A 13,895-nucleotide genomic window follows, 5' to 3' on the forward strand; every position below is an offset into this window, starting at 1 on the left:
CAAGACTGTTGGAAAAGCATTCCTCACGAAGCTGGTTGAGAGAATGCCAAGACTGTGCAAAGCTGTCATCGAGGGTGGCTACTTTGAAGAATCTCAAATATAACAAGCATGTTGATTTGTTTAACTCTTTTTTGGTTACTACATGATTCCATAGGTGTTATTTCATAGTTTTGATATCTTCACCATTATTCTACAATGTAGAAAATAGTAAAAAGAAAGAAAAACCCTTGAATGAGTGTGTCCAAACTTTGGACTGGTGCTGCATTTTAGTCTAGAAGAGTAGAATGAAAACAGTCGTTGAATGTTGTTTTCACAATAGTCCAATAATCTTCACAAAATGTAAGAAAAACTGTTTGGGGAAGTACAATCAAGGTAAGTGACAAATGTCAAAAGGTTGGAATTCCCCTTTACTGTCTCTCAATCTGAGGTTGGTGGGATAAAGATATATTACTTGAGACTGATGCCTTTGTTTACTGTGTTCTACTGGTTCTAGATGCACGATGAAGAGTGCTTGCAGACGATGAGATGATGAGTGATGAAAATAATGGCCTGCAAAACCGTCAATCAGTGTGGTTCGTCACGTCCCTATTTCCGGTAGTGTGGTCCTCCCTCACTGCCCTTATTTAAGAACTACAGCGCTGCTTGGCGGGACCAAAGCTACTTCGCGAGCCACACCACACGGATCACACCACTACGTTCCTGTAGGTTCATGCTCTACAACATCCGCAGAGTACGACCCTGCCTCACACAGGAAGCGGCGCAGGTCCTAATCCAGGCACTTGTCATCTCCCGTCTGGATTACTGCAACTCGCTGTTGGCTGGGCTCCCTGCCTGTGCCATGAAACCCCTACAGCTCATCCAGAACGCCGCAGCCCGTCTGGTGTTCAACCTTCCCAAGTTCTCTCAAGTCACCCCGCTCCTCCGCTCTCTCCACTGGCTTCCAGTTGAAGCTCGCATCCGCTACAAGACCATGGTGCTTGCCTACGGAGCTGCGAGGGGAACGGCACCTCAGTACCTCCAGGCTCTGATCAGGCCCTACACCCAAACAAGGGCACTGCGTTCATCCACCTCTGGCCTGCTCGCCTCCCTACCACTGAGGAAGTACAGTTCCCGCTCAGCCCAGTCAAAACTGTTCGCTGCTCTGGCCCCCCAATGGTGGAACAAACTCCCTCACGACGCCAGGACAGCGGAGTCAATCACCACCTTCCGGAGACACCTGAAACCCCACCTCTTTAAGGAATACCTAGGATAGGATAAAGTAATCCTTCTCACCCCCCTTAAAAGACTTAGATGCACTACTGTTCCACTGGATGTCATAAGGTGAATGCACCAATTTGTAAGTCGCTCTGGATAAGAGCGTCTGCTAAATGACTTAAATGTAAATGTATGATGTCTGGGGATTTTCGATCAAGGCAAACCTGTATCCCATGGACACCTCAACCCAACACTATAGCACCCCAAATGGAGGCTCGCTCTGGGCCAAGCTGGATGGCTACTGTCAGTATTGTGCTGGAGTCTTTTGAAAATACTTTAGTTGATCTTTGAATAGGCCTGTTCATATTCCTCCATGAGGTAGATCACCCACCCCCCTTTAAGACATTTAAGCAGGTAAGCACAACATTATAAATTCAAGAGATTAAAGTGTTTTCAAAAGAATCAGAGTACTGGCAGGAGTTAATTTAGTTTCAGGCTCTGCTCAACTTAAATGCAGATGCTATTACCCACTTTCTCTTGCTCTACTGAAATTGTCATCCTTCAAGAAGTCTATTGTTTGTATTGTAGCGATGTTGTGAGGTGCTGGAAAAACCTTCATAGTGGTGCTTGAATTACATTTCTGAAAAGGTGAAGGAATCCTGATGTGTGAAGATAATACATTTAAAGTAAATCATGAGTTAATTCCTTAAACCACTGTAATTCCGTCATTTAATAATTGTGTTTTCATTACACCAGTGACAGCCACCAAGGCAAGCATTAGCATTCAATGAGGCGAATAAGTATGCCCAACCTTGAGCAAGTACACAGCCATTTACGGGAGGGATATGGACAGAGATGTAATTGCAACTAACGTCAAAGGCAAGCACTGGAATTTCAAGATGGGTTCTGGTAAGTGGGTGGATGCGTGTGGTCCTTTCTCAGGATTTACTGAACCGTTTCCGGACATATTACACATCCATACACAAAGGTGGTCCGTTATCTGAGATTTATAGGACACGAAGGCCCGAACACGTGCCCACAAATTTCCCAGAAACAGTACATTTTCGGAATTGTGCACTAGTGTGTTGAACGCCTATGCGCCAAATGAAAAAGCCCAGGATATTTGTATCTCGATAAAACAACATTCTTGTTCTTCACCATTTGCTGTCAGATGTAGCTTACTCAACGTGGCTGTTCAAAATTCCACTATTAAAAACGGAATGGCAATTTTAAAAAATGGTGAAATAGGGCCTCCCGGGTGGCGCAGTGGTCTAGGGCACTGCCAGAGATCCTGGGTTCGCGCCCAGGCTCTGTCGCAGCTGGCCGTGACGTCCATGGGGCGACGCACAATTGGCCTAGCGTCGTCTGGGTTAGGGAGGGCTTGGCCGGTAGGGATATCCTTGTCTCATCGCGCACCAGTGACTCATGAGGCGGGCCGGGCGCAGTGCACGCTAACCAAGGTCGTCAGGTGCACGGTGTTTCCTCCGACACATTGGTGCGGTTGGCTTCTGGGTTGGATGCGCACTGTGTTAAGAAGCAGTGCGGCTTGGTTGGGTTGCGTTTCGGGGGATGCATGGCTTTCGAGCTTCGTCTCTCCCGAGTCCGTACGGGAGTTGTAGCGATGAGACAAGATAGACACTAACAATTGGATACCATGAAATTGGGGAGAAAAAGGGGGTAAAATAAAATTTAAAATTTAAAAAGGGGGAAATAATCAATAATAGTATTCTGCAGGCTACAGATTACTTAAATGTAAAACCCTTTTATTTTCTCTGATCTTAAAAGCAAGATTGTCAAGGTAGGCTACCTGATTTTTCAGAATGTGTGGTTAAGAACAAAACACAATTACATTATGTATGCAGTGCTGTTCTGTTAATATTAAATCAAATTTGTCAGAGTTGGTAGGGTCAATTACTTATTGTGGGTGGTATTTTCCAGGAAGGTAGTAGATTAGTAATCTAGTCATTAAAACACGTTTTCAATGTAATGTACTATGGCAAACCTCAGAAAAATATTTGTGTTCTGTTCATAAATATGGGTTGTTATACAGTGAAGAGGCAATACAAAATAAAAAGTTGGGGAAGACTTCAAATCTAGCACTTTGGGTTTGAAATGACACAATGACTGAAGTTGAAATGCAGACTCATTTTAATTTGAGGGTATTTTCATCCATATCAGGTGAACCATTTAGAAATTACACCACTTTGTTAATAGCCCCCCCCATTTTAGGGGACCAAAAGTATTGGGATAAATTTACTTGTGTATTAAAGTAATACATAGTTAAGTATTTGTCTCATATTCATAGCACGCAATGACTAGATCAAGCTTGCGAGCTTCACAAAATTGTTGGATGCATTTGCTGTTTGTTTTGTTTTATTATTTTGTGCCCAATAGAAATGAATGGTAAATAATGTATTGTGTCATTTGAGTCACGTTTCTAATCCCTTCTAAACTATGTGGATGTTACCATGATTACAGATGATACTGTGAGTAATGAGTGAGAAAGTTAGACGCACAAATATCATAACCCAAAGACATGCAGATACCTGAATGAATCGTGAAAGTAAGACACACACCCCCCCCAAATGTGTTTTTAGGCAACAAAAAAATAATTCACTACAGCTGTGATGGAAAGTACGTTTCGGTACAACTTTAGAAATGCCGACAGATAATTTGTTAGTTCGACACGGTGGGATCTTTTTGTGTCTAAAATTACGTGGAAAAAGTGTAGCTGGAAACGCCTTTAATGTGCAAATATTGATCGCCTATCATCAAATCAAATTTTGATTTGATCGCTTATCATAACCATCATATTGAAGTAAACTTTGATTCACCCGATGATATGATGTGTGGTCCTCCCACTACGACTCTGGAAACCACGCAGTTTTAAACTAGATGAAAGAGGAAACGAATTTCACATGGTGGTGAAAGTGCATGGGGATGAGCTTGATGCTCCTTTCGAATAGAAATCGAGGGTCTGATTCTGCTGCTATGATGATCGACGTTTGACTGCAGTTTGACAAATATTCTCGCTCTCACCCATGAATTTTGATACGTGTATACCCGCACAGCATACTGTATCTGCAAACTGTTGTTTAGAGCGCGCATGCTAAGACCAAAGTGTGCAAATGTTCTATTTATTAACGTAACAGTATGTTACAAAACTATCCGTGGAGTTGAAAAAGCGCTGGAAACCCATTTATTCAGTAAATTAAAACTTAAGCAAAAAAGTACATTTTGCGCATGCCATTTCATCACGCACTGATTTTTATCCTAAATGAGTTTGGCGGAAACACCACTGGTGGGAATATTCGCATATCTTCTTTATGCGGATGATAGAATATTCGCATGAGAATATGTAGCCAATTGGAAGGAAACATAGGTACGGATTATCTTGTCTTGTGTGTGACAGGGTTACTTCCTACTTACCCAATTTTATTTTCCACCAATATAGTACACACACGGTAACAGCATAATTCCATTTCACCTTGGGTGGGTAACGAGAAGCATAAAAGGATGCATGCAAAGACAACTCAGAAGTTAATTTAGAACTGCAAATTACATTTGCACATTGGACATCACCATCTTTCTATGGGCTTGAACAAAAACAGATGAGACCACTGGATAAGGTTCAAATAGAAAGGGTGAAGTGTCATGTAGGTTCAAGTAAAACATTTACATTTTTGTTACTTCCTACATATACATTCCGTGACTCATCTAACCACTTAAACACCTATTTTTCTTATACATTATAAAACAAAATGCACTCCTATATTAAACTCACCAATAATGTAATACCTTATAAAATAAATGAAAACGAGACTAATGTGTGGAAATGAATGAGTGCAATCTGCACAAGAGTAATGGTACTTGATCTGCAGTATGGACTCAGGCTGCAGTAGAGGCTGTTCCCCTCTGCCCCACTGACTGAAAAAAACCTAATTCCCTCTAGATGACTATATTCACTTTAGTTGACTGTTGTGTACATTTATGTTTGTTGTGCTGTATTTGACTTGTGTTATATTGTATTCGTTTTTTTAAATGTATTTTATGAAATTGTTTATGCAGGGCTCCTTCGTAAGAGAGACACTGGTCTCAATGGTGACTCCCTGATTAAATAAATTGATAATGAACTCTAAACCCCCCCCCCCCCCCGAAAATGTCCAAACCTAAATCTAGTAAAAATTGTTTTGGGCGAGGGAGAGAAAAAGTGTAAGTCAGTTGTGGAACTTAAGCAAGGTCATTATAGCAGGCTTCAAATGCACTATTACAGCAGTGGCCTGGCTGTGACCCTTCACTATAGAGGGAGAAGGAGAGCTCCATCACTGGAACCACACTGGGGCTGGCAGCTGGTTGTAGTCTGGGCCTTGGAGACTAGACTATAGAGAGGGATGTGAAGAGGGTGGCTAGCTATGACCCTCACCTATAAGAGAAGGATGTGAAGAGGGGAGGGTCTAGCTCCTTGGGACCAGACTGGCTATAACCCTCAACTATAGGAGGAGGGGATGTGAAGACAGGGGGAGAGCTCCTTAGGACTAAACAGCTGGTGGCCAATAAGTTGCCAACTACGGGTAGACTTAGCAGCCAACAGGAATATACAACTAGCAGAAAACAAGGACTGCATCTCAAATGGCACACTAATCCCTCAATTGTTCACTACTGATTCAGAAAAGTGGATTGCAATTAACAAGACTGAGCTAAGTTATATTTAGACTGAGATAGTAGTCTATTGAACAACCTCACCCGACTTCCATAGGGCACTGATTATATAGTTGACCTGACCTTCAGTGTACTCTAGTCTGACAGAAATATGCATTAATCTATATACAGTAGGTCTATTTATAGCTGTTAATGTCAGTAAAGGGATAGTGAAGTACTACTAGAGATACTAAATACCAGTCAGTCACTGTGCGGCAAGGCCATTAAGATCAAGATTTATTGCACTGATGTGTCTGCAGGGTAGTGAGGCAATGTTACAGACTGACCAGACGACCACTCTAGAGGATTACAGACTGACCAGACGACCACGCTAGAGGATGAAAGCAGACATGAATGTACAGATCTTAAAGTATTTGGGCTTTTAAAACACATACGCTATAATTCAAAACATTACTTACAGAGGGAAGGGACCAATGTATGCATGTATCCGTGGCCTTAACAGATTTAGTCTTTATTTATACATTTCCTTAACGTTACTGCATTAGAGACCCAGCAGGAAGCTTATTGTGCTGTAGACCACAAGACCCACTTCCAGGTTTTACAATAGTCCTAGTCTGTGATTCAAATCGATGCAGATTAATGACCTGCACACAGACTGATAATTTTCCAGACAATTGTAAACTATGAACAAAAATATAAATGCAACATGTAAAGTGTTGCTCCCATGTTTCATGAGCTGAAAAAGATTCCAGAAATGTTCCATACGCACAAAAAATTTATTTCTCTCAAATTCTGTTAAAAATGTTTACATCCCTGTTAGTGAGCATTTCTCCTTTGCCAAAATAACCCATCCACCAACAGCATAATCATTACACAGATGCACCTTGTGCTGGGGACAATAAAAGGCCACTGCAATGTGCTGTTTTGTCACACAACGCCACAACGTTTCAAGTCGAGGGAGCATGCAATTGGCATGCTGACTGCAGGATTGTCTACCTGAGCGGTTGCCAGAATTTCTCTACCATAAGCCACTTCCAACGTCGTTGTAGGGAATTTGGCAGTACGTCCAACCGGCCTCACAACCGCAGACCACATGTAACCACGACAGCTCAGGACCTCAACATCCTGCTTCTTCACTAACGGGATCATCTGAGACCAGCCACCCGGACAGCTTATGAAACAGAGTTTGCACAACCGAAGAATTTCTGCACAAACTGTCAGAAACAGTCTCAGGGAACCTTATCTGCATGCTTGTTGTAACTGGCCTTCCTTAGACTTGTTGAGTATCAGCAGCATCAGCATTTGTGGGTTCGATTACAGGCTCAAAATGGTCAGAAACAAAGAACTTTCTTCTAAAACTCGTCAGTCTAGTCTTGTTCTGAGAAATTAAGGCAATTAATTGCATGCGAGAAATTGCCAAGAAACTGAAGAACTCGTACAATGCTGTGTACTACTCCCGTCGCAGAACAGCGCCAACTGTTTCTAACCAGAATAGAAAGAGGAGTGGGAGGCCTCAGTGCACAACTGAGCAAGAGGACAACTACATCAGTTTGTCTAGTTTGAGAAACAGATGCCTCACAAGTCCTCAACTGGCAGCTTCATTAAATAGTACCCGCAAAACACCAGTCTCAACATCAGCAGTGAAGAGGCAATTTTTCGCATGGAATAGCCTTAATTTCTCAGAACAAAACTAGACTGAAGAGTTTCAGAAGAAAGTTATTTGTTTCTGGCCATTTGGAGCCTGTAATCGAACCCACAAATGCTGATGCACCAGATACTCAACTAGCCTGAAGGCCAGTTTTATTGCTTCTTTAAATCAGAACAACCATTTTCAGCTGTGCTAACAAAATTGCAAAAGGGTTTTCTAATGACCAATTAGCCTTTTAAAATGATAAACTTGGATTAGCTAACACAACGTGCCATTGGAACACAGGAGTGATGGTTGCTGATAACAAGTCTCTGTACGCCTCTGAAGATATTCTATTAATATCAGCTGTTTCAAGCTACAATAGTAATTTACAACGTCTACACTGTATTTCTGATCAATTTGATGTTATTTTAAATAGACAAAAAAAAGATTTTATTTAAAAAACAAGGACATTTCTAAGTGACCCCAGTGTATAGCCTGGGATAGAGCAGGCACAGTATGAAGTTATGGAAATCTGGATACCACCTAACTCTCATATATAGCACAGTATAGCCAAGTAGTCAATTGTTTTAAGGAATGTATGAAAGACAAACAGTCCATTTAATACTGTATTTTTTTGTAACAAATACAGAGACATCTGTCTGTTTCTATAGAGCTTTGTCCGTTTGAGCTCCTATTCAGCTTGGCTTTATCTTGGGCCAGACTGTCCAAAAGAGCCTGCTGGTTCTGCTTGTCTTGCGAGCCTCGAAGGGCAAACCAGGCCAACCCTTCCGGAGCAGGGCTTTAGAAGTTATAGAATTCATTCTAATTCTATGGTAGTGGAACTGTTGTTAGCCACTCTGTTCTAAGAATGTGTCAGACTGCCAGTCCAGTGGAGCAGAGGGGTTCTTGGGTAATGTGCCCCATTGTTGTAACAGAGAGAAAGGGGGAATACGCACGTCCCACCAGGAGTCTGGTGGGACAAAACTTACCATATGCTGCCTCACATTAGAATGACAAAAGGCACATTTTTCTTCGTGAATTCAGAGAAATCTCATGATGTACTTTGTTGGATCCTTGTAAAACACCAGCCGAAACAAAGAAGAAAAATCAGTTAAAAACAGACAACCAACTAGGCCACATTATATAGTTCTGCTAAAACCTCAACTGTGCAAGCTACATTTCATGACTCATGAGTTCTTATTTCTCTAAATCTTGTCTTTGTCAATATAGTAAAGAGAGAAATACCTACAGTAGCTAAGTATTCCAGCATAGATTAACTTCACTGTGAGAAAGTCGAGCCTGAGGCTGCAATCGTATTATATGGACATAGATTACAGCTATACTTTAAATAGCCTCTAATGCTTGTCATTTTCTATAAGACACAATGTCTATTCCAGGCCCCAGGCAGTAGTTAAGTCGTTTATGAGGGCCTAATTGTATTAATTGTCGTCGTCCCCCGCCCCCCCAGACTGGTTGGTCAAAAAGTGTGCACTAGAAAAGGGAATAGGGTGCCATTTGGAACGTAGCCAGGCAGGCAAAACACTGAAGGGCTCAGTTAGTTAGGATTGATCTTGCCGTGCTGCTATGGAACACATATCGAAACAAGGCCAAGGTTTTAGGCAATTACAGCATACAGACCCATTTTTCAATGATCTAATTAGGACAGCTTCCAAACCAGCAGCATATACTTGATAATGCCGTCAGATCGGCTTGTAATAAGATCCATTCTCACTGTGTAATAACACTATTACCATGCATAACTATAATAACACTAATCGCATGTATTATTACTCTGGTAAAACAGTTCTGATTGATCCCTTTATCCCCAATACAGCCCCTTGCATAGAATGACTCTAATTCTACAATTCTAATGATTCTACGGTTCCTCCTCCAGTTGTAGAAAGCATGAATCATTCTACCTGGCCTGTAGCCTATATCTGAATCATCCAACTTAATGGAATTAAACTGCTGACCTGAAAGGACTCGATTCCAAAAAGCTATCAACAGCCCATGGATCAAGCTCTGGCTGTGGTTGTCCTTTTCCAAATGCCAGTTTGACATCAGCAGATATATGAAAGAGCAAACAATGCCAGAGTTAACGGTTAGATCAACAATGTAAATACTGTAGGTCAAAACAAACATTGTATAGCACACCACTGTTCAATCTAATCACTTAGGGTATCATAATCAAATTCCCACAGATGCTGTGATTATGGCAGACATGGAAAACATATTTTTGCCATAGCCTCTGGTTCCTATCATCTCTGCCCCTTCTATTTTCCCACTATTTTCCAGTTGGTTCCCTTTTAATGTATTGATATAAAACCCTCTGCGGAATTAATCAGGTTAGCCAATGATTAGTCTAACTAAACTGTCTGTGCTGCTTTGAAACAACTAAAGGACCAAAAATAACTATTGAACAAAAATATAAAACGCAACATGCAACAATTTTACTGAGTTACAGTTCAGTAAATTCATTAGGCCCTAATCTATGGATTTCACACGACTGGGCAGGCACGCAGACATGGGTGGATCTGGGAGGGCATAGGCCCAGCCACTGGGGAGCCAGGCCCAGCCAATCAGAATGAGTTATTCCCCACAAAAGGGATGTGGAGGTCCTGATCTGGTCACAAGTGGTCTGCAGTTGTGAGGCCGGTTGGACATACTGCCAAATTCTCTAAAACGACATTCAGATGGCTTATGGTAGAGAAATTAACATTAAATTCTCTGGCAACAGCTCAGGTAGACATTCCTACAGTCAGTGTGCCAATTGCGGTATTGTGTTGTGACAAAACTGCACATTTTAGAGTGGCCTTTTATTGTCCACAGCACAAAGTGCACCTGTGTAATGATCATGCCGTTTAATCTGTTTCTTGATATGCCACACCTGTCTGGTGGATGGATTATCATGGCAAAGGGGAAATGATCATGAACAGGGATACAAACAAATTTGTGCAAAAGTTGAGAAATAAGCTTTTTGTGCGTATAGAACATTTCTGGGATCTTTCATTTCAGCTCGAGAATCATGGGACCAACACTTCACATGTTGCATTTATATTTTTGTTCAGTATATTGTCAGTCAGATAAACCTGAATCTGTTTACCTGTGCTTCCATACAAAAGGTCAGTAGTGAGTCACAAAGTGCCTCTCTGCACTTAGCAGTTTGTAGCCCCTGAATCTTTCATGAACATTATGGGCATGTGGCAGAGAATCGGAGCACAAAAGTACAACATCGTCTTAAAATGCGTGCAGAGCAGCTACACAGTTCTGCATGCATATGGATAATAATCAAGTCACTTATTAGTGGCACTGTAGTTTGGAAAATACTGATTATCCAAGTCGGATTTAGAAGGAGTTTAATTTTACTTGCGTGTGGTGGCATTATAACATGTTAGATAATACAGATTGCAATGTGAAAACTCTGAGCCATAGTAAAAAATAAAAAAAAATCTATATATTTTTTTTAATCAAATGTAATCTTTTCAGAGAGGAGCTAAAGACAATAAAAAGGAAACCAACACAAAGTAGCTGATGCGCTGTGTTCTCTCGATATTCTATAGAATGCTGCCTGAGACTGTAGTCTAAGCATGCCTTCTTTAATCTGTTGTGACACAGCTCAGCTCCAATACGACTTTTTGGAGGAGAAGAGACATTTTGGACAGCCGTGCCTGGCTCACCGATCCAGGAAATCGCACTCATTATTATATTTTTTTTGCAGTTTTACTTCAGTGCCTTATTGCAAACAGGATGCATGTTTTGAAATATATATTTTTCTGAACAGGCTTCCTTTTTACTCTGTCAATTACATTATGATTGTGGAGCAAATACAATGTTGATACATCCTCAGTTTTCTATCACAGCCATTAAACTCAGTAACTGTTTTAAAGTCACCATCGGCCTCATGGTGAAATCCCTGAGCGGTTTCCTTCCTCTCCGGCAACTGAGTTAGGAAGGACACCTGTATCTTTGTAATGACTGGGTGTATTGATATACCATTCAAAGAGTAATTAATAACTTCCCCATTCTCAAATGGAAATATAAAATGTCTGCTATTTTATTTTTTACCTATCTACCAATAGGTGCCCTTCTTTGCGAGGCATTGGAAAACCTCCCTGGTCTTTGTGGTTGTATCCATTTGAAATTCACTGCTCGACAGAGGGACCTTACAGATAATTGTATGTGTGGGCTACAGAGATGAGGTAGTCATTCAAAAATAATGTTAAACACTATTATTGCACACAGTCCATGCTACTTATGTGACTTGTTAGGCACATTTTTACTCCTGAACTTATTTAGGCTTGCCATAACAAAGGGGTTGAATACTTATTGACTTAAGACATTTCAGTTCATCATTTGTATGCATTTCAAAAACAATTCCACTTCAACATTCTGGGTTATTGTGTGTAGGCCAGTAACAACAACAAAAAATCTACATATCCCATTTTAAATTCAGGCTGTAACAACAAAATGTGGAAAAAGCCTGAAGGCATTGTATTTCTCTATGGAGTCAGACTCCTCCACAATGGAAGCCATTAGTTCCACCCACAGTAAAGTACTGTTAGGTAACATTGACAGCTGTCAGAGTCTGAAGGATATGAGCTGATTACCCCAGCCAGGGCAATAACGTTTTACCGTAGGATTTAAATGAAATGACCTCGGACAATGGAAGATTGCTTTAGCAGGTGTCCGGTCAGACGTATAGGACCAAAATCATTTCTGAGTAAATATATTTTCTAAATATATGCATATTTAAGTCCTCCGACTGCCTGTCACAGACTTCAAACAAGTGAGAGTCATCCTGACTGGAAGAATGAGCAGAATTGATGGTAGACAGCACCATCAAAGAAATTGGCCATACTATTCATCACACCAAGCCCAGAGGGAAGAGTGTGTAATTGTATGTGACAGTCTCTGAACAAATCCTTATAGTAATCAACATCGTGAATGACAAATAGGAGCCTACCTTATAGGTGTATGGCGGCTCATTGTGGTGGACTCTATCTTTCACAAGTTTATCCCTGATCAAGACCTTCAGTTTGGGATTGGCCACCAACTCTTTACAATCATCAGTTAAACTTAGATTGTGGTTTGTTGGACAAGATGATTGTTGGTGACCTCCATTTCCAACCTCCTCTTGATTGGATTCTGTCCATGACCTTGACCACTGGAAGTCATTCTCGCAATCTGTGATGAGCTTGGTGCTGGTGCCCAACAAGGGGCTCAGGGGAGAGGGGTTCAGAGGCTCGAGGGTGAAGTAAAGACCGGGAGCTTTTTTCTTGTCCTCCTCTCTTAACTTCTTCACCGCGTTGAGTACTTTTTGTCGGTGGTGCCGTGCGTGTACCCCTATGGCGTCAAGATCGGGGTCCCCAATTTGTTTACAAACTTCCAAATCATCGTAGCCATTGTCCACAAACGCCTCCAAGTATTGGGGCACCTGAATAGTCTGTAGCCACTCGTAGACAAGGCTTGGGCCGGTGCGCATCATTTTGATATCCGATATGATGAGCAATGTATGCCATGCATATGCTGTTAGAAATAGTATTCTATCCAAAACGTAAACTTCAGGGGCGCGCGGTATCCTTGTGACATAACATATGCCGCGGTCGCTATGTCATCGCCATCAGTGGTCCAACGTTCCAGGCTCATGCAAAGATGATTCCAGTTATGAGAGATCCAAGGAATCAAGTCAACTAGTGTTCAATAATGACCAAGACGTGTGCATTCACGATTCAGAATGTAACATTTTTGCCTAATTGTTTCATAGGCCTGCATGTTGTGGAGGTTCCAAAAAATCCAACCAAGCAGGTGCATGTGATTATCAATTAATCCAAGCAGGCGAGAACGAGAACGCGTGGCATGATATCCAAGTAAAACACAATGAGTTTCAAAAGACAAATAAAGGAATTGTGCAATAGGTGTAAGCCTACACAGGCTGAATATCAGTCGGTTTCTATTCCTCAACCTTAAGTTCGTTTCGTTGCAGCAGTTTTCAGTCGCGATATAGTGACCAACTTCAGGAGGATCCGAGACGGTAACCTACATGTGCGCTAAAAAGGTTTTCATTTATCACTGCTTCTTATCAACAGCTACTAACACATTTGTTGTAGCACATGGTTCAATGCATCCTCTCTCTCCCGATGTAACTTTCTCTTCGGTCTAGTATGCTTTCGACTCTAAAGTTCCATTCAATCAAAACGCATTCGCTTTGCGCCTGCCTGTGTTGTTTTATGACCAGTAAGAATTATCTGTACTCTAGCGGCCCCTGTCCGACACACCGTAGTTGACTGATTGAAAATAAGTAAATCATTACCAAGCAGTAATGTATGCATGTTGGGATCAATTATACAAAATTAAGGCAATAATTGTCGAGTGAAGTGAATCAGTAGGCTACAAATATATATATTTTTAATGA

General features: G+C 41.4%; 1 protein-coding gene across 5 annotated transcripts in view; it reads right to left on the reverse strand.

The window, feature by feature from the left end:
* LOC115145922 (SAM and SH3 domain-containing protein 1-like) overlaps positions 1 to 13,675 on the reverse strand; it is an 84,843-nt gene extending 71,168 nt beyond the window's left edge. For all 5 annotated transcript variants that reach the window (XR_003866071.2, XM_029687579.2, XM_029687578.2 and 2 more), the window contains exon 1: positions 12,447 to 13,675. Coding sequence is in view for 4 of the 5 variants with exons in the window: in XM_029687579.2 (XP_029543439.2) it covers positions 12,447 to 12,968 (522 nt within the window). In the remaining variant the exon portion in view is untranslated. The remainder of the gene's footprint in view (positions 1 to 12,446) is intronic.
* Between the last annotated feature and the right edge of the window lie 220 nt (positions 13,676 to 13,895).

This window comes from Oncorhynchus nerka, linkage group LG18 (assembly GCF_034236695.1).
Source record: "Oncorhynchus nerka isolate Pitt River linkage group LG18, Oner_Uvic_2.0, whole genome shotgun sequence".
Lineage (NCBI taxonomy): Eukaryota > Metazoa > Chordata > Actinopteri > Salmoniformes > Salmonidae > Oncorhynchus > Oncorhynchus nerka.